Below are 20,385 nucleotides of genomic sequence, written 5' to 3' on the forward strand. Positions count from 1 at the left end.
GTGAGCTGCTGCCTACACAGGGGTACCTTTCTGCAGTTTGTTCCAGGGTGAGCAGCAGCCTCCAGCTCGTCATTAGTGCTTAATGGTATGAAAAGATCATACCCTTGGACTGGAGGGGTAAGGGATCAGTGCTGCTACAGGGACGCCCAGCCCTTTGGCTGTGCCTCTGATGCTCGCAACCTCTGAGGCTGGGCTGGCTTCAGGGCAGTATGACGTGTGACCTGCCCTGTGCTTGGTTTAAAACTCGTCTCTCCCCAGTTTGAGATGTTTAATAATTTACGAACAAGAGGCCCCATAAATTATGTAGCTGGTCCTGCCCAAGGTCTGAGGGTTCTGAGCCAAAGAATTCTGAAGTAAACAAACAAGGCTGGAAGAAGCATGAAGGGAGTTAGGACCAGAGAGGAGAAGAGTGCCTAAAATCACACAGCAATGAGTGGCAGGGCTGAGGCTAGAACAAGCATATTACTTCCCACTTCTTTAACATGCATGCTAGGTAACAGGCTGACCATTTGACAGGCACTATCTAGTTTAATCCTGTACTTCACAATCTGTACTTCACAGACACAGAAAGTGAGGCTCAAGAAAGTTAAGGTTTTTCCCAAGGCCCCCACAGCAAGGAAGTGATGGGTCGGACTGGAGCCTATGCAAGTTGGCAGGAATGGGGAACACAGGGGTCTAAAAATGGGGGACCTCATTCTCTCGTTCCTCCCCACCCCCCACCATGGCCATTGGCCAAGTGAGGCTCATTTATTTCTGTTGGGCTTCCCTTGGTAAACACAGCCACATCCCTCTCATTTTGCTCTCAGTAGGAAGGGGCCTGCCTCCTTCCCCGGGACTTGCCTTTCCCAGAATCCAGAGTCTATGTGGGGGCAGCCCAGCCTGGGGCAGGAATGCACTACTAACCCGCTGGCCACCGAGCCAGGCGGTCAGGGAACAGTCAGTCTCCCAGCTCAGGTGGGGAATGGGGAGGGGGGGGTGCTGGAGCCATTCCAGAGCCCCTTGGGGACTAAGTCCAAGGACACCCACACAGAGGCCAAGGTTGGGGCCAGCAGAGAGAGCCTAGCCCAAGTGGGTGTGGGCAGAGAGGCCAAGGCTGCCGCCCGGGAGCACTGCAGCTGCCCAGGGGGGCTGTCAGGCAGCCCCCTGCCTCCTCCTTCCACCCTGCTCTGAAGACCCTCAGCTTCCCGGTTCAAGACAGGTGCTGTGGTCATGAGCTGCGCTGTGGGCGGACAGAGAGGCGCTGTGTGGGGAGGTCTCCCACAGCTGCTGCCTGACCCCACGGCCGCCCCTTGGGGTGATGGCCTCCCCCTCAGCTCTCTGGCCCTCACCTCTCCCCACGCCAAGGCACTGGTGTGCAGGGAAGACACAAGCTCAACAGTGTTCCGAGTTCCCGGACCCCAGCCACCCCCCACTCCCTGGGGTGGCCTGCCCTGGTGGTCCTCCCCCACTTCCTAGGATATCCCCTCTCCAGTTCTCCCACCCACCGGCTCCCCCGGCCAAAGCCGGTGAGAATGAGGCAGTAGCAGCAGCAGAAACAGAGGGCCAGAGATGAAGTGAGCGGCTGCTGGGTCTCCAGGCCCCTGCCCAGCAGTCCAACTGGCTCAGTCTTCACAAAAGCCTGGAAAGATGGCATAGACAGCAAGGGACCCAGGACGGACAACCCCATCTCAGGGCCACACACACACACACAAATGCAATGCCTTCTTTTCTCCAGACTGGACTTCTGCCATCGGATTATCAGTGAATCCACTGCCAACTATCTAATGAGTATTTGCCATGTGCACACTGGAGGCTCCTGGCTGTGGCCCACTGACTCTCCAGCCTCAGGGATGGGGCATAGATATTTACTATCAAATATACTCTCCCAGGCGTTCCTGACTGCTTCAGGGGTCATGGAGCTTTGGGGGAGCCTATTTGGCTCCCTCAGCCACCTGCCTGGCACCACTGAGGCTGCCACTCAAGTGTATCATTATAGTCCCAGGCTGCCCAGACCCGACCATTGAACAGGCTAGAGCCGGACACCGCAGGCAGGGCCCCGGAAGGGGATTCTTGGGTGGGGGTGGGGATGGTGCAGCGGGGCTGAGACCTGGAGGCCTTGCATCTGCTGGACCCCACCTCTGGAGCAGGGCTCACAGTGACATCTGGCTGGACACTGTTAGGGGAGGCTGGGGTGGGATGAGAGAGAAGGGGCTGGGAGCTGAGTTCACCTGTGGAGTTGAGGATGACCCCCTTTTCAAGGTTTGCAGGCCGCCCTCATCTTGCCCTGGGCAGGGTCTCCGTGTGGTTCACTGACTCTGTCAACTGGCTCCAGAATGTCTGGATAATGCGGGAGTCCTATCAAGCATCTGAAGAGCAGGTGATTCTTCAAAATTTGTTACGAGTCTCTCCAACCAGAGCTGAAGTTTCTTTGGGGTCTTAACCCTCTCGGCGTCCTCACAGCACACTGAACACAGCTGGCGGTTCACAGGAAGTCCCCAGAGGCTGATGGAAGGACACCTACTCAATGCCCTCAGTCCCCAAGGTTTTGTGGGGAAACTGAGGTCTCGCTCACCCCGCTGCTCCAGGGCCTTTTTGGCGCCCAGGGCCCTGCACTCCCTCTAGCCTAGGTTTTGGCTGGGGTGGCCAGAGACACATACAGGCATCCTCAGGCTGGGAGAGACCCTAAGCCTAGTTGGTGCCGGACAAGGTAACTCACGGGCAGGCCCCCCAAGCCCGGCAGAACATCCCTGGAAGCTGCAGGCTTCCAGCATCTGCTGTAAAGCCCTTCAAAGAGATTTTAAAAAATTATCCATGAGCAATATGGTCTATGGCAAGATGGATGTTGCAGGAAATGGGAGTCTGAGCAAAAACAACTGGCTTATCTATGATGTCTGGTGGGAGCAGGGCTCAGCAGAGCTCAGCACAGCCTCCCAGGGTGTGTGCCTGCAGCCTTAGGCCTCTCCTCACCCCCATCCCACTCCTGCTCTGCGTGGGTCTGGACCAATCCCCCGAGCTCTCAGATGCCACGTAAACAGAGAAGGCTATGTGTGTGCACGCGAATGCATGCATGCTTACTCTTTCTCATACACACACACACACACACACACACACACACACACACACACACAGTTTGGGAAATCCCCACATCTGGCTCTCACGTGATTGAGCTATGCCCAGGAGGCCGCAGCTGGGAGGGCCTGGAGGACAGGGGAGGGTCAGGAGTGTGCAAGCTCTCTGGGGGAGCATGAAGTTAACTCTTTGGCACCACAGCTCTGGGACTCATGGGGAAAGCCAGGGAGGAGACTGGTGCTCAGAGAGTGTGGGAAGGTGGAGCCACTTCTCAGGGTCCCCCTGGTCTTCACCTGTGACTTGAAAGGGCTGCTATTTCTTTGTCCCTGTCAACCCTGGTCAACTATCAACTGCAAGGGAGACCCAGTAGATGAAGATTCCCTCCCCAACAGAGACCTGTCAGTCAGTCAGGGATTTAATGAGCCCTTCCTAGTGCTGGGCACTTGGCTGGGTGGGTCGTGGCCCTGGAATCATATGGAAACAGGGCATGTGGCCTCTAGGAGTCCACTGGAAGCCAGATTCTCCTAACAGGTCAGAGGGGCCTTTGATCTTTGGGGCAAGTTCTCTCCAACTCAGGCACGTATATTATTTTATAAATCAGAACTTTTTAAGCTTCAACAGCTTTAGTGAATGAGTGACCACCTACAGTGGTATCTCTGAAACAGCACCACCCAGAAGGTATCGGGGGACACGGAGGACATGCCCCAATCCAGTGGAGAGGACGTGGCATGCTCACACAGCCAATGCTGAGCCTGCCCAGATGCCTTTGCAGGCTGCTCTCCCCTCTCCTCCGGGATGACTCATTGAAAACCTCAGGGAACCAGGGGTGGAAGGCCTCACTCAGCACCCCACCCCCAAGCAGATCTATGCCTCTCCAGGGGAGGCTCCCACCATCACCCCACCCCCCACTGTAGCACTTGGACATCACACCATAACTGCTGTTTACTTTCCCACCTCCCTGACCCAACCGGGACACAGACCTCAGGATGCCCACCTCAATATCCCTGGGTTTGGACCACAGGGCCTGGCACAGAGGGGATACTGAGATGTTCACTGGACCAAATCTACACGACAGCCACGGCCAGTGCCAGGGAATCAGCTCTAGGTCTGGCATGAACACCTAATCCTAGGGAGTCTGATACCAGCATCCATTGGGAAACTCACTTCTTATCAATCTAGCTAGCCCTTGAGGGTTCCGCCACCCCCACCTCTGGGAGAGCTGCCATGAGTGTCAGCGGAGCCCTGGGCTTAGAGCAGAGAGGGCAACCGAGGTCACTGAAGAAGTTGAGGAAGGGGCCCTCTTACTCAGAACCCTGTGACCAAATGCAAGTGAGGAACTGACAGGGCTCTCAGAGCCACTGGGCTCCAGGCAGGGATGGTGTGTGGCCAGGCCATGCGGACCAGGAGGCAGACAAGGAGAAACTGCCTGACCCGGACAGATCCGGGATAAGGGATGTTAAAATCTGCCCTGTTTGCAAGGTCTCCCCAGGGGAGCTGATGCCAACAGAGACAGTCTTAATTTGGCTTCTTGTCACTAGCTGTCATCACAACTTTGCAAGGACCTCACCCTCCTCCGGGAACAGTTATGTACCCAACCCTGACACATTGATCCAACACTCAGGGAGCCTAAGGTGGCCCAGGGCCAAGGGGGAGACCCTGGATAACAGAAAAGGCAGACACCTGTGGGGGGCTTTTCCTACACCACTGTATCCACTAGCCAAATGCAACGCCAGGAGGAAGCATCTTGACGAGGACGAGCATGGGGAAGTGAAGCGAATTTTTGACATGGCTCAGTTTTCCTGATACAAGAATTCAGTTCTAATGTTAACAAAATCCATCTTCTTACCAGCTGCTTGGGTCACATGTGTTGATGACAAGATCCAGGGGGCAAAGCAGAAAGAGTTGGGGAAAAACACTTTTTTTCCTCGCAAAAGTCTAAGTTTTGCTGAAACGCTGGAAAATTTTTCTTTGCCGCCACATTTCAGAACTGACCAATTATAAAAATGTCACGAGCCAACTGAGCTACACACGCTACATTTCTGTTTCTAAACAAAGTAAAGTTCAGATCAGAAAAAGGTGCTAACACAATAAGTAACGCACATTTCCCCCGAATCTTTGTTTTTCCATTGGCTTTGTCGTTACTGGAAATGTTGCCTCTTTTGTCACATGTTTATAAACCAAAATGCCCAAGTGGGGATTTGCTGGACCACAATGCAGGCGTCTCTTCCCCTGAAGAAGAAAACCTTGTGGTAACAAAACTGTCCTCTTAACTGCCCCCACCCCTCACCCCGGGGACATGACCAAATCGCACCCTCCAGGAGCAGCCCCATTTATTCAGAGTCCACCTGGGGGTCCAAGCCTTCTGCCCCCTCACTCTCTGCCTGCCCTGAATATGGCCATCAACCCATATGGATGATCCATCCCAAACTGAGCCCAGCCTTGATCTCAGGGTATACCTGGGGAGCCCATCAAAGCTGGCTGGTGTTTCTGGGTGCCATACCCAGAGCTGCTCATTTGGTAGATCTGGGTCTAGGAATCTGTGCTTCAACAAGCGGGCTCAGGACTCTCAGCACACCCCTGGGCCTTAGCACATTCTGTCCCCTTCCAGGCCATCTTCCCATCACTCCAGCAGGACAGGTCAGCTGACAGGACTGAGGGGCAGATAGAAGCCAAGCAAGCAGGACGGAGGGGATCAAGGCTACCTACCTGCTAGTTGCCTCACTTCCCAGGTGTGAGATGTGTACTCCCAGGATTCGGGGAGCCCTCCCCTCCCCCACCCCTGCTCCGAGTGTCCAGGCCAGTAGGGCAGTGGGACCACACTGCCTGTGGCCAGACACACACACATTACTGCCACATAGGCTGGTGGTGGAACTGCCAAACCAATCGGCCTCCTTCATTACCAATTAGTTGGCTTTGAACTCCAGGGGTGACATGAGGCTGGGGACCCAGAGCCACACAAATAAAAATTATTTAAAAACACCAGCCCGGGCGAGATGCGCCAGAAGGCAATGCCTTCACGAGACACGTTCACTCTTGGAACAGGCCATCGGAGGGTGCCAGGAATGTCTTGGCCGTGTTCTCCAAGCAGCCTGGGCCTTTCTCCCTGAGGATGGATGGCTTGGGCAGAAAAGAAAGCTTTGGAAAAGGCTTGCTGATACACTCTCCCAGGTTTCCTTTCCAGACGTATCTCCTGCCCTCCCCCTCTTCCTAGCCCTTCATGTCTGCCAGGCTAGACAACCTCTTCTTCCCTCAAACACATCCCAGACTCAGAGTCCTTGCTCAGACCCAGCCCTTCTATCAGGAGTGTCTGCCCGCCTCTCTGCTCATGCCTACCCCTTCCATCCTCCAGCAAACATCCCCAGCCCCTCCCCTCTTGGCTGGTACCCCCTCCTCCCCCAGCCCCTTCTGTTTGACTCTCGTGCATCACAACCCATCATGGCCCTCATTCATCAATGAATCCCTGAGCACATCCTGCTTTCTCAGTTGAGCTGTGACCTCCATGAGGCCAGGAACCAGTAATCACTTAAAAGAAATGGAAGCCTCCAGGGGAGGACTGAAGGCTGCTGCCATCTGCCCCTCTCCCTCTGCGGCTGGTAAGCAGGGCGGCCCGGGGTCCGAGAGGGGCTGGCCCTACTCTGCGTTCTGGGGTGGGGTGGGGGGTGCATTCGTCCCAGAGGCACCAGAGGCTTTACAGACCTGCTTTCTCTGCTTCATCCTGGCCCTCCTCACACCCCTGCCTCATTGCAGGATTTGGTGGGAGTGCCATGAGCAGGAAGCCAGGTTCTGTCTGCCCCTCCCCTTGGGAAGGCAGCAGCCCCTCTCAGTCATTTCCTCTGTCAAAGGAGGGCAGACTACCTTTTTATAGTAGTCAGAACCTACAGAACCTACAGGTTTGAAGCCAAATACACCTTATTAAAGACCAAATTCATACAAAGAGAAATGAAGGGATACTAGCCACAGCCTGCAAAGGGACCCTTTACCTCATGAAGAATTCCTTGTGCCCAGTGGACCCCCTCTATAGACACCGCGGGGTAGGGGGGTGCTCTCTTGGGGCAGGCCCTCTCCCGGTCTGTGGAACTCCTGCCAGAGGTCTCCGGAGCCCAGTCTTACTCTCTGTGGATCCCTCGGGTCTCAGGAAGGAACAGACTTCAGTGGAAAGAGGCTCGAATCGGAAGAACGAGATTTGAATCCTGTCCACCTGGTCAGGTGACCTTGGTGACCTGGACCTACCTCTCCTGGTCTATAAAAGGGGGATAAGACCACCCAGGCTATCGGAAGGCTGGCTAGCAACTATGAGATGGTGCGCACACAGCCTTCCCACTCTGAAAGGAGTCTCTCCTGCAGGAGGTAAATGCCAAAGTCAGTAGTCCCTCCTGTTTAGGAGCTGCCTCCTACTCAGAAATGGCTTAACCCTTGGTGTCTCCTGCACCAGACTCTTCCCATGTATTAACTCCTATTCAAGCCTCAGGCCACCTGCTGAAGTGGCCATTATACCCATTTCATAGATGAGCAAACCAAGGCACAGGGAAGTTAAGGACTTGGCTGGCAGAGCTGGGACACAAAACTAGGTATTCCGGCTCCAGAGCGTGTCTTAACTCTACAGAATATTCTGAGACTAGGTTCGGTCTCCTGTGAGGCCAGGCCCTCGGCTCATAAAATGAAAATTATGCTTCAAGTCAGGTCTTTTTTAACTCTCAAACCCCCTTCCTTTCTGAACCTATCAATAATTAAAAGAACAACAATGGCAGCTGCTATCATTGGGAGCATGCTATGTGCCACCCCCTGCTAATTCAATCCTTACCATTCATAGAGGCAGGCACTATTTTTACCCCCGTTTTCCATATGGAGGCATGAGGTCAGAGGTCAAGCAGCTTGCCAGTCACAGAGCAAACACATGGCAGAGCAGGAGCTCAGACCCTGTCTGACGCCAAAACAGGAACTCGGAACTCCAGGCGACACGCTTCTCTGTTGTCAGACTACAGTAATACTGATCTCATGAACTCCATCCAATGATGCAACCTGTATGGTACTAAAATGGAAGCTGGCTGAGCTTGCCAAGTTTCCGAGGAAAAGCATAAAGTAAACAGGATCTCACGAGGAGCATCAACACTGACCTAAAAGAACAAACTTGCAACACACTTGAGCAACCTCATTTGCATTTAAATGAGCAGCAGCTCATCACAGGACTCCTGGGTGGGATGCAGCCTCAGACACAAACCCAGGGCCAGGATGATCCCAGAGGATCTGTGGACGCCTGCGCCCCCTGGTGGAACTTCCTAGCCACCGGAACTGGAGCCATGCAACTTACCAGAAGAGTGTGGGCCCCAGCCCATCTTTGTAGGTCTGAAGAGAATGCCCTGCTATGGGTGGCTGGGTGGGGGGTTTGGAGGATGAGGGGCTCCTGCAGCAGTGCTCACCTGGGGGAGGCCAATCACCGACTGGCCCATCCTACTGCTGGGCACGGCACAAAGCCCTCTAACTGCATCACGCCCTTGAACCTTCTGCACGTTCCTGCAGGTGGCCACTACTCCATTTTCAAGGGCGTGCCCATCACTCGGGCTAGGCTATGATCCCCAGTTATCCAACCACACACTCATCCAGGAATGGCTCGGGAGGTATTATGCAGGGGTGATCAGGTTCAACATTAGCTGGCTTTCACTGACGTTACACTTGATACTCTGAGGGGCCCTGGGTCCCTCAGCCGAAATGCTTTAATGGGCAGAGCTGAGGTGTTATTGCAGAAGAAATTTCACCTGTGGACTGAATCCCCAGCCTGCTCTTGGGTTTCGGACTTGCCTGACTGGCCCACAATTGCATAATCCAGTTCCTTGCATGAAATGTAATATATACAGTAGCTCCTATGGGTTTGGCTTCTCCAGTTGAATCCAGCCAACACAACGAAGAGGTAAGGGCGTGGAGCTCTGGTGAAGAGATCTGCCCAAGGTCATGGGGCTGTGAATGGGAGCCCAGGGAACCTGGCATAAGCTACCCCCCAAGGCCCACATCGTCCTCCATCACCGTCCTTGCCCCCTCATCGCTGGTCTCCTCCCCTGACCATCTCTACTCACTGGCCACAAAAAACCATTCCGAGAGCTAAGGCAGATCATGTCCCCTCTCCTCAGAACCCCTCAGTGGCTCTTCAGCTCTCTCACCGTGAAGGCCGAAACCCTTAAGAGGTCTGACGTGGTCTGAGCTGCTGCCCCACCCCCACCACATCTCTGCTCTCGCCCCTAACACCTTCACCTCCCCTCTACTCCCCTCCAGCCACAGACCTCCCAGCCGCGCCTTGAGCGGGCAGACCACCATGCTCCCACCTCTGGGCCTCTGCACTGGTTGTGCCCTTGGCCTGGATGGCTCTTCCTCTGGTGACCACGCCACTTCCTTGCTTCCCTGTCCAACAGTACATTGTTTCTGCACAGTTCATCACCCAGAGTGGACTGCAAACCCCTCGAGGTCAGAAAGGCACATTTCGGTCACCTCAACATTTTACCAGCATACAGCTGGTGCTCAATAAGGGCAGCTGCAGTAGCTGGTCTCCAAACAAGTTGCGCTGGGTCCTGCTCCCCCACCTGTGTGCAAGTACTGTGTCTTGACTTGGCAAAGCCCCGGCTCTCCGCCGCTAATCACCCAAACTCCTCCTCTTTCCAGACAATATCCCTGACTTGAGGCCGCAGCGACTCTCCTTCCTGACCTGCAGTGTCATTTATGCACCCAGGCCTTCTTCTTGAATGGTGCCGCCATTCAACCAGCACGGGGGGTTCCTGCTACCTGTGCAGGCTCTGCGGCAAGGGCTCTGCTTTCAAGGTGGTGGGACACAGATAACACAAGAAAACCCACAAGGTAACTAGAGTGCGGTCAGTGACATGCAGGGAAGAAGCAGGGTGGTCTGAGGGTGGGGGGGCAGCTAGATAATGGAGCATGGGGCAGCTTCTCTGAGCAGAAATCTTAAGGAGGTAGCCATGTGCGAGAACAGGGAACAGCATTAAGGCCAGGGGGAACAGCAAGTGCAAAGACCGTGTGAAGAGAGTGAGCCTGCTGCATTTCAGGAATGGAAGGTGATGGGTACAGTCAGCAGTGAGCAGACTGCTGGGGTGGGGAAGGGGGGCAGGGGCGAGGGTAGAGCCCGGGGTGGGACGGTAAACAGGGGCCAGAGCACACACGGCTCTGAAAGCCGGGATCAAGGGTTTTTCTGGGTGGGTGGGAAATCCTTGAAATTTAAGCAGAAAGGCACGTTATTTGACCCATATTTGGAGGAGTTCACTCTGTGGCATGGAGAACAGTGTGGAGGGGCGAGGGTGGGAGCAGACAGGTTGAGGAGGAAGCTGAGGTCCTCTGAGGGAAAAGGGGGCTTCTAACAGGTGTGATGGTGGAGGTGGGAGAAGGGGGTGGTTCTGGAGGTCAGGTGGGCAGGTGAGAGGAAGGGAGGGGTCAGGGATGACTTCTTGGTGCTGGGCTTAAGCAACAGGGTGGGTGGTGGGAGCAGGAAGATGTGAGAAGGAGCAAGTTCCATGGAGGGAAGGAGCAGAGATAAATTTGAAGCTACACTGTCTTCTGGGTATCAAAGTCGCCAGTCCTGGCTCCTCTGTGAGGCTGCCATCTGTCTGAGCACTTTCTTCCTGTTCAAGCCACCCTCCCCAGGTCTGCCTTGTAGTCCTAGCTCTGCGCTCCATAGGAAATCCCTCCAGAGATCCTCCAAGGATGAGCTGGGGTTTGGGGACTACAGCGTGACAAGAGGTGGCCAGCGACAAGCATTCGTGTTCTCTACACAAACATCCCTGACTGGAGTCACCCTGGGAAGCTTCGTGAGCTTCATCACAGAGCAGAGTGAAACCCCAAACATGAACTCAGACGCCCACTTTGCCACAGACTCCAGGCAGCCACCCTTGGAGACTTAGCTTCTCATTTGTGAAATGGGAATCCCATGAGCCACCATGCAATGTGGCTCTGAGTAGGAAATGAAGAAATAGATATATAAAGTTGCCAGTACATAGTGAAAGTGAAGTTGCTCAGTCGTTCCCGACTCTTTGTGACCCCATGGACTGTAGCGTACCACACTCCTCCGTCCATGGGATTTTCCAGGCAAGAGTACTGGAGTGGGTTGCCATTTCCTTCACCAGAGGATCTGCCTGACCCAGGGATCGAACCTGGTTCTCCTGCAATGTAGGTAGATGCTTTACCATCTGAGCCACCAGGGAAGTCCTCCAGTACATAGTAGATGCTCACTAAATAATAATAGTAGCTAGCACTTCAGGAGAACTGTCCAGGGTGCAGGCAGTGTTCTAGGCAGACTTACATATAGAAGTTTATGTGGGACTTCCCTGGGGGTCCAGTGGCTAAGACTCCATGCTACCAAAGCAGGGAACCTGGGTTCAATCCCTGGTCAGAGAACTAGATCCCATATGCTGCAACCAAGTCCTAGTGCAGCTGAATAAATAAATATAGAAGTTTATGTAATTTTCATTATAACCATGAGGTGTGTATTAGTCAGGATTCTCCAGATAAACAGAACAGAATATTGATAGAGAGAGAGACAGAGAAAGAAGAGAGAGAGGAATTGGCTCATGTGACTATGGGGCTTTGATGAGCCCACAATCTGCTGGGGATAGGCGTATAGGCCGGAGACTCAAGGAAGAGCTGCAGTTCAAGTCCAAAGGTGCTGGCAGATTCCTTCTTGCTTGGGGGAAGTCAGTCTTTCCTTAAGGCCTTTGACTGATCGGATGAGGCCAACCCACATTAGGGACGGTAATCTGCTTTACTCAAGGTCCACTGATTTAAAAGTTAATCTCATTCAAAAAACACCTTCACAGAAACATCCAGAATAATGCTTGACAAAATATCTGGGCACTGTAGCCCAGTCAAGTTGACACAGAAAATTAACTCTACAAGGTGGGTAAGAATAGTATCCCTAGTTTACAGAAGAGAAGATAGGCAGAGAGCGGGTAGGAGGACTGCCCAAGGTCTGAACAGCCAGACTCTAAACTCCTGCCGTCTGACTGCAGAGCTGACTCTTTTAACCATGACAGTAAGTGGCCATTATCATAAGCACAGCAGCATAAATTAAATTTCTCCATCCATCCTTTTCCTGGCCTGAGAGTGGGAGGCAGAGAAACCGGGGAAGCTTTCCCTGGGTGGGGCCCTGCCTTGCTTAGGAAGCAGCACAGAATCTGAGGCTCAGAGATTGAGGGCAGGGCACCTGGGAGATTATCTGGTCCAGTCCATGACTCTATGGGGGAGGAAACTGAGGCTGAGAGTAGAGAAGGGACTCACCTGGGGTCCCAGGGCTTCAGAAAGTGATGATGATGACAATAAAAATCATGATTCTACAGCAGTTATTGTGTATGAGGGACTTTTCTGCATTAACTTCTTGAATCTTCTACATGTGAGACAGAGAGCATCATTATCCCTGTTTTTTCAAGGAGTGAGGAAACTGAGGCAGAGAGGTCACGAAACTGGTGCCAGAATCTCAGCCCAGGCTCAACCAGTCACTGCACCTCTGAGGTTCAGGGCAAGTTTCTTGGGGAGGAGGGGGTGTGCCTGTGTGCTAAGTCACTGCAGTCATGTCCGACTCTGGGAGACCCCTATGGACCATTAGCTTTCCAGCCTTCTCTGTGCATGGGATTCTCCAGGCGTGAATACGGGAATGGCTGACCAAGCCTCCTCCAGGGGAGCATCCTAACTTAGGGATCGAACCAGTGTTTCTTAAGTCTCCTGCGTTGGGAGGCGGGTTCCTTACCACTAGCGCCTCTCCCGGTTCGCCCCCCCCCACTCCCCCGTTCCCAGTTCCCCCACCTAGGGCTCTGGCTACAAGTGGCCGCTGAGAAGATGCTGCAGTTCAAGTTGCTGAGGCGGCCTCAGCCTCCTGTTCACAGAGGAGATGCCCTGTCATACGGCAGTGTGCACACCTGAAACACCCCTGCCCAGGTGACAGGTATGTGTGGGCATGTGCCTCATCCCACAGCTGGACACAGCACCCATGCCAACCCACAAATGGATACATCCCAACACACTGGCACACACACCTAAACAAGGAAACACATCCTCAAGAGCACACAGCTGCGAAACCCCACGTGAACACGCACAACCCCCCCACACTCATGCCCCCTATATATAAACCAGGACACACCTTTTCTCATCCCAGTGAACATATAAGCAAACACTGATACACACAAAACATAGGAACCCACACTCAGAAACACACCATGCAATCACAGCTACCCCAATTCACAGCCCATCTTTCACACGCAGGCATATTCCTCTACTGATCCAGGGTTCAAAGCACCTGCCCACAAGGTGAGCCGCTAATGTGAGCCACGTGTTCTTCCACACGTCCCACACCCCCAAGGGCCAGAACCCGCCTCCCCCCGGGCTGTCCACCCCCACAACTCACCACCCCCATAAGTAGGAATAACACAGATCGTTCCAATCCCTTCACTACCCGGCAACTCCCAGTACACACTCATCCCTAAATACAAGGGACCACCCTCCCCCAAATAACTGCACCCCGCCCACGTGCAGGCATTTGCCCAGTTCCTCCCCCCACCCCCACCCCCGCGAGAATCCTGAGCCCAGCGGACAGCGCCCAGCGTCCAGCGTCCAGCATCCAAGGACTTGCCCCGCCGCTCCTTGTCTCCACCAGCTTCGCAAACTCCGGGTGAGCCCTGGCACCTGCCGGGCCAACGCCGGGGCAGGTCAGAGCCCTACTACCCAGTCTCCGAGGGCCACCGCGCAGAGCCCCCACCCCCGCAGCGTGGACCAGGCGCTCACAGTCCGGGAAGAAGGGGCAAGGCAGCTCCTCAGGCGTTAGAAACTCACAGTCACTCGGCAAGATCCGGGCCCCCCGCCCTACCCCCGCCCTGCTCCTGGATCTCACCTTCTCACCGGGAAAATCCAGCATCTCTATTAACCCTTCCGTGGCTGCCTGCCGCACCGCGGTAAGGACCCAGGGAGAAATCCCAGCAGTGCCCAGCAGTCGGCCCCGCAGCCCCAGGGGGAGGATCCGGCTGCACACGTTGCGCGGATCTAGGGGGCTTAGGCCCCCCACTCTCCATGCACCCACTTTCATCAGCACCGGGGAGAACCCGAGGGACGGGAGGGAGGAGGGAGGAGGGGATGCGAGTACCAGACGTCTTAGGGGGCAGGAGCTGGGGATGGGGGCAACAGAAAGCGAGCAGGACCACGGGGCAGGCGGGCGAGGACAAGCCCCCACAAAGTCCCCCGCAGGGTCAGAGCGGCGCGTGCACGAAGCGGGAGGGAAGGTTGGAGGGAAGAACGACCGGAGGCTGCCTTACCTGATTTCCTCTTGGAACTGCCGTAGTCTCTGAAAAAGAAGCAACAGCACACAGACATGGTTAGGGTCGTGCGGGCCGTGAGGCTGCTGCGCTGCGGCTGCCGGGCACTCACGGGCCGCTGCTCATGTGATTCCCGCGGCCGGCGAGCCGCGCGCTCCGCAGCCGCACGCACTGCGCGCCGCGCCCGCCCTCCGGGCCCCCGCCTGCCCGCCCTCCGCTCCGGGCGCGATCGGCCCGCCCCGGCCCGCCCCGCCCCGCTCCGCCCCGGCTCGGAGGGCCACTTGAGCCCCTTCCCTGGCACCTTCCCCCGAACGCCGATGGGGGAGGACGAGGCAGGTTCCCAAGCACTTCGTTAACAGGGAAACTGAGGCCCCGGGGAGTGGTCGCTAGAACCCAGGCCCTGCAGCGTACCGGGAGCCCGCTCCCCACCCCTGCAAACTTCCCCTCCCACTCAGCTTTGCCCACTCAGCCTTTAAAGTCACGATCGAAATGTTACCTCCTTCACCTGTCTTGCCTGACATCCTCCCCTGCAGGCCCTGTAATTATAGATTTGTGTGACCCTTTGATGGAAGTCCGCCCCCATCCTAGACCCATGGGTCCCTGAGGTCACACTGTGCCTTGTCCCTCCAACTGCACCCCTTGGCCAGGCAGTGGTGATGGATGAACAGGGACTGTAGGCTTAATGCTGACCAGCAAGGCTCAGGCTGGGAGCCGGGGGATTCAATAGGGGGGTAGGCAGAGCATACTGCCAGGTATGGTGGCTAAACTTCCAGTGAGCACTGGGTTCAAATCCTGTCGCTAGAAATAACTGCTGGGGGACCGGAGGTATGTAACAGACTGTAGCCTGCCAGGCTCCTCTGTTCATGGAATTTACCAGGCAAGAATACTGAAGCAGGTTGCCATTTCCTACTCCAGCCGATCTTCCTGACCCAGGGATCGAACCTGAGTCTCCTGCATAGGCAGGCGGATTCTTTACCACTGTGTCACCTGGGAAGTCTGTTAACAGCGTTACCTGGCCTGGTCTGCTCCAGCCTGGAGCCTGCTCTGCCCTCCAGCAAGGAGTTAACCCAGACTCAGCCACAGGCTCCCTCCCAGTCCTGCGCCCACTGCATTTGGCCCCTCCCTGCACCCTTGCAAAAAAGCAAAATGGCTCTCCAAAGAGGCCTAACAAATAGTTGTGAAAAGAAGTGGAAAAACAAAGGAGAAAAGGAAAGACATACCCATTTGAATGCAGAGTTCCAAAGAATAGCAAGGAGAGATAAGAAAGCCTTCCTCAGTGATCAGTGCTAAGAAATAGAGAAAAACAATAGAATGGGAAAGACTAGAGATCTCTTCAAGAAAATGAGAGATAACAAGGGAACATTTCATGCAAAGATGGGCTCAATAAAGGACAGAAATGGTATGGACCTAACAGAAGCAGAAGATATTAAGAAGAGGTGGCAAAAATACACAGAAGAACTGTACAAAAAAAGATCTTCATGACCCAGATGATCACGATGGTGTGATCACTCACCTAGAGCCAGACATCCTGGAATGTGAAGTCAAGTGGGCTTTAGGAAGCATCACTATGAACAAAGCTAGTGGAGGTGATGGAATTCCAGCTGAGCTATTTCAAATCCTAAAAGATGATGCTGTGACAGTGCTGCACTCAATATGACTGCAAATTTGGAAAACTCAGCAATAGCCACAGGACTGGAAAAGGTAAGTTTTCATTCCAATCCCAAAGAAAGGCAATGCCAAAGAATGTTCAAACTACCGCACAATTGCACTCATCTCACACACTAGTAAAGTAATGCTCAAAATTCTCCAAGCCAGGCTTCAACAACACGTGAACCGTGAACTTCCAGATGTTCAAGCTGGTTTTAGAAAAGGCAGAGGAACCAGAGATCAAATTGCCAATATCCCCTGGATCATCAAAAAAGCAAGAGAGTTACAGAAAAACACCTACTTCTGCTTTATTGACTATGCCAAAGCCTTCAACTGTGTGGATCACAACAAACTGTGGGAAATTCTTCAAGAGATGAGAATACCAGACCACCTGACCTGCCTCTTGAGAAATCTGTATGCAGGTCAGGAAGCAACAGTTAGAACTGGACATGGAACAGACTGGTTCCCAATAGGAAAAGGAGTATGTCAAGGCTGTATATTGCCACCCTGATTATCTAACTTATATGCAGAGTACATCATGAGAAACGCTGGGCTCAATGAAGTAAAAGCTGGAATCAAGATTCTCGGGAGAAATATCAATAACCTCAGATATGCAGATGACACCACCCTTATGGCAGAAAGTGAGAAGAACTAAAGAGCCTCTCAATAAAAGTGAAACAGGAGAGTGAAAAAGTTGGCTTAAAGCTCAACATTCAGAAAACTACGATCATGGCATCCAGTCCCATCACTTCATGGCAAATAGATGGGGAAACAGTGAAAACAGTGGCTGACTTTATTTTTTGGGCTCCAAAATCACTGCAGATGGTAATTGCAGCCATGAAATTAAAAGACAGTTACTCCTTGGAAGGAAAGTTATAACCAACCTAGACAGCATATTAAAAAGCAGAGACATTACTTTGCCAACAAAGGTCCGTCTAGTCAAGGCTATGGTTTTTCCAGTAGTCATGTATGGATGTGAGAATTGGACTGTAAAGAAAACTGAGTGCTGAAGAATTGATGCTTTTGAACTGTGGTATTAGAGAAGACTCTTGAGAGTCCCTTGGACTGCAAGGAGAGTCAACCAGTCCCTCCTAAAGATCAATCCTGGGTGTTTATTGGAAGGACTGATGTTGAAGTTGAAACTCCAACACTTTGGCCAAATGATGTGAGGAACTGACTCATTTGAAAAGACCCTGATGCTGGGAAAGATTGAAGGTGGGAGGAGAAGGGGACAACAGAGGATGAGATGGTTGGATGGCATCACCGACTCAATGGACATGAGTTTGGGTTAACTCCGGGAGTTGGTGATGGACAGGGAGGCCTGGCATGCTGCAGTCCATGGGGTCGCAAAGAGTCGGACATGACTGAGCGCCTGAACTGAACTGAACTGCATCCTTGCATCCACCAGTCCTCAGGGGAACCTCTAAGACAGGTCTATTAAATGCTCAGGTAGGGCTGGATGGTGATCTATGTGGAGACCAGGGGAAATGCTCATTTCCCTGGGGATCAAAGAAAATGCCAATTGCCCAGCTTCAGTCGAAGTGAGCTGGCAGCTAGGTCTGCCGGCTGGAAAGATGGGGTCTCCTGGAGGAAAGGACATCAGGTTCACTGGGAAGGGAGTCACCCTCATGGACTCCCCAAGACTCCAATCCTGGGAGTCTAGGAGGTGACCTGGGTTTTGAGGGCATTTGTTAAGCTTCAAGGTGCTTTGCCTCCACAGCCTAGGATGAAGGGACCCCTGCTTCCTAGGCTCCTAGGTTTCCCATAGAAGCTTGTGAGTAGGAATGCTGGGGTTGAGGCCCAGGAACCTCCATTTCTGATACCATCCCCTCCCTCCTTCCCACCAGCCCTCTTGTTTGAGAACCTCCTCAGTATTCCAAGCCTCTTTCAATCCTCACGTCCACACTAAGGAGGTTCTATCATCCACATCTTACAGATGAGGTTAGGCCGCTGCCCAGGGTCATCCAAGCTGAGGAAAGGCTGTGGTTTATGAGCTCCCCTGCCCCCCATGAAACTGCATCATGGATGGGGGATAACAAGGAACCTGCCGAATCTGTTGTCTTCAAAAGGCAGGTGGGAGAGTTCCCATTTGCCCCTGTCCCTGGCCTGTCAGTCCAGGAAGGCCAGAGCCAAGGTCGGGCAGAATGGAGATGGGGAGACACTGTGTAGAAGTGCCTGGCTGTGACCACTGAAGCTCTGCCATGAGGCAAATTCCCAGGGAGGAGGAGGAGAGTGTTATATGGCAGCTACATCCAGCCCAGCTGACTTGCATCTCCCAAGGAGAGACTTTGTTTCTCAAGCCTTATTGCCGAGTAGGGCCTGAGGAAAGGCAGAGAATGGAGGGCCAGGATCAGCTCCCCTCCCCTGCCCCACCACCTCCCCGCTGGTCCTGCAGGAGAAGCCTCTGGCCCGGGGACCACAGTGGCCCACTGCCCATCCCCGGGCGGCCAGCAGACCAGATGGGGGGGGGCGTGGCTTCCTTGCAGTGATGGTCATTGCATCGTCTCCACTCTGTTTGTGCAGCTGCACTGCCCATGATTCTCTTTGAGCTTGTCAACAGCCCCCAAGGGGAGACAGGCAGGTCATTACCATGTGACGGGAGCATGTCGAGGCTCAGGAGTGGGAGAGGGACACAGTTCATGGCTGCTTGAGGCCACTCTGTGCCAGGCCCCTTCAGCGATTCTCAACCTGAGCATTCAACAGGGTCATCTGGGGAGCCGGAGTTACAAGTTCAGACGTGGCCCCCCACCCCTGAGCTGACGAACCTAGTGTCTGCATCTCGGATGAGCCCCCCAAGGCTGCCCCAGTGTTGGTTGAGAATCCCAGGTCCAGCACAGCCTCTGCTCAATCACTGAAATCCCTGTAGGCAGCATCGGTGCCAGGGGGCACCCCAGTCCCTGAACCACAAGCTCCACTGGGACTCTAGCCACCTTCAAGAAAATCTTGCTTAGTAAGAACAATGAGCTTGAGATGACAAAGAAGCTTCCAGACAACCCCTGCCCACTCCCCAAAACCCACCCCAGCCAGCCTGTCCTTCAACTAGAGGATAAGCCCTTCCCTTCAAGGACCCCTGGATACTGTGGTCTCCTTTTTTGGGCAGGTGAGGACAGCAAAGCTTAGAGAAGCTGGACAACATGTTTAAGGTCATGCAGTGAGTAGGTGAGGCTGGGAATGGAGGCCGAGAACCTGGGCCTCCTCTGGGTCAAGACCAACCCCCAAATGCTGCCACCAGTGGGTGCAGGGGAGGAGGGCAATGCCAGCCCTGGGTGCCTGAGAAGCACATAGGTTAATAGGGTGGAGGCCGAGGCCCTGGCATGGGGGGCTCAGGCTGGGGCTGGATGGTGGGACGGGCAGGCCTAGACTCCTTCCACAGGGTCTGGCCTCCAGCCCGAGTAGAGGCGGCCCTAATAGGAAACCTCTTGGAGGTTTCTGGTTGGGCACCTTTTAGCAAAGCCATTTCATATTTTTAGCCACTGAATGTGCTGAGAAGCAGCTTAGATATCCAGTGGCTGGGACTCCCCCATCCCTCACATACCAGGGCATGGGGCGGGGTGGGGAGAGGCAGGGATCTCCTGCCTCCTGCTGCCCTGCAATCAGTCCTGGCCTGGGCAGGACAGCAGACCCTCCATTAGAGTCCAGTTTCCCACCAACTCAAGACCCCCTCTCCACCTCCCACCCTTGCTCAGTTCTTGCCTGGAGCTGGTGCTGACAGCCCCCACGCCCCTGGCAATTCCACTCCCGGTAGGTCACAGTCTAGCCTGCTTCCGACTTGCTGCTGAATCACCATCTCCTGGGGAGTCACAGGAAGGGAGGAAGGGAGAAAGGGAGGGGAGGCGAGGCTGGCGTCTCCCTCTAGTGCCGCCAGAAGCTAATGTAATTGAAAAGGCCTCCCAGGCCGTCCTGACACGGCTCTGTCAGGCCACTCAGTCTTCTTTGCAACTGGTCCGGGGGTGACCAAGGCCACAGTGACCAACCATCCTGGGCAAAACTGGGACACAGGACTTTCAGGGCTCAAACTGGGAAGGTCGCAGACAAACCAGGATAGTTGATCACCAGATGGTGTACAGGTCAGGCCTGGCTGGAGAAAAAGGGTGGGGCTCCTCCAACCCAGCATCATACCCTTCCCTTATTTAAACAGGGGACTCCCCCTCTGCAGCCTATGTGACATAAACAGTTCACGTAGGATGTTGCTGTCTGCAGCATGAGGGAAAGTGCTGGAAGCAGATTCCAGTTCAGCTTTCTGCTACTTGCTAGCTGGTGGTCATCTTGAGCTACTTCCTTTACCTCCTGAGCGTCTATTTCTCTGTGTCCAGAAGGAGGACAGTAACTGGAGCAACCCATTAGGATTTGGGGAGCATGAAACACACAGTGCTCCTAAAGAGCTTCACATAGTGCCCGGCAC

At 54.1% G+C, this 20,385-nt stretch overlaps 1 protein-coding gene and 1 long non-coding RNA gene across 7 annotated transcripts in view; both read right to left on the reverse strand.

Moving 5' to 3' along the window:
• SH3PXD2A (SH3 and PX domains 2A) overlaps window positions 1-20,385 on the reverse strand; it is a 247,748-nt gene that overhangs the window by 69,875 nt on the left and 157,488 nt on the right. For 4 of the 6 annotated variants that reach the window (XM_070470106.1, XM_070470104.1, XM_070470105.1 and 1 more), the window contains one exon: window positions 14,337-14,365. In XM_070470106.1, the coding sequence (XP_070326207.1) occupies window positions 14,337-14,365 (29 nt within the window). Of the gene's footprint in view, window positions 1-14,336; window positions 14,507-19,676; window positions 19,768-20,385 lie in introns of those variants that run through there. The other 2 variants (XM_070470107.1, XM_070470108.1) reach the window with 2 other exon arrangements.
• LOC139035964 (uncharacterized) lies at window positions 5,141-6,353 on the reverse strand. The gene is made up of 2 exons (XR_011488618.1): window positions 5,505-6,353; window positions 5,141-5,277 (listed from the first exon to the last, which is right to left on the reverse strand). It is a non-coding gene; the product is annotated as an uncharacterized lncRNA (long non-coding RNA).

This window comes from Odocoileus virginianus, chromosome 7 (genome assembly GCF_023699985.2).
Source record: "Odocoileus virginianus isolate 20LAN1187 ecotype Illinois chromosome 7, Ovbor_1.2, whole genome shotgun sequence".
NCBI classification, from domain to species: Eukaryota; Metazoa; Chordata; class Mammalia; order Artiodactyla; family Cervidae; genus Odocoileus; species Odocoileus virginianus.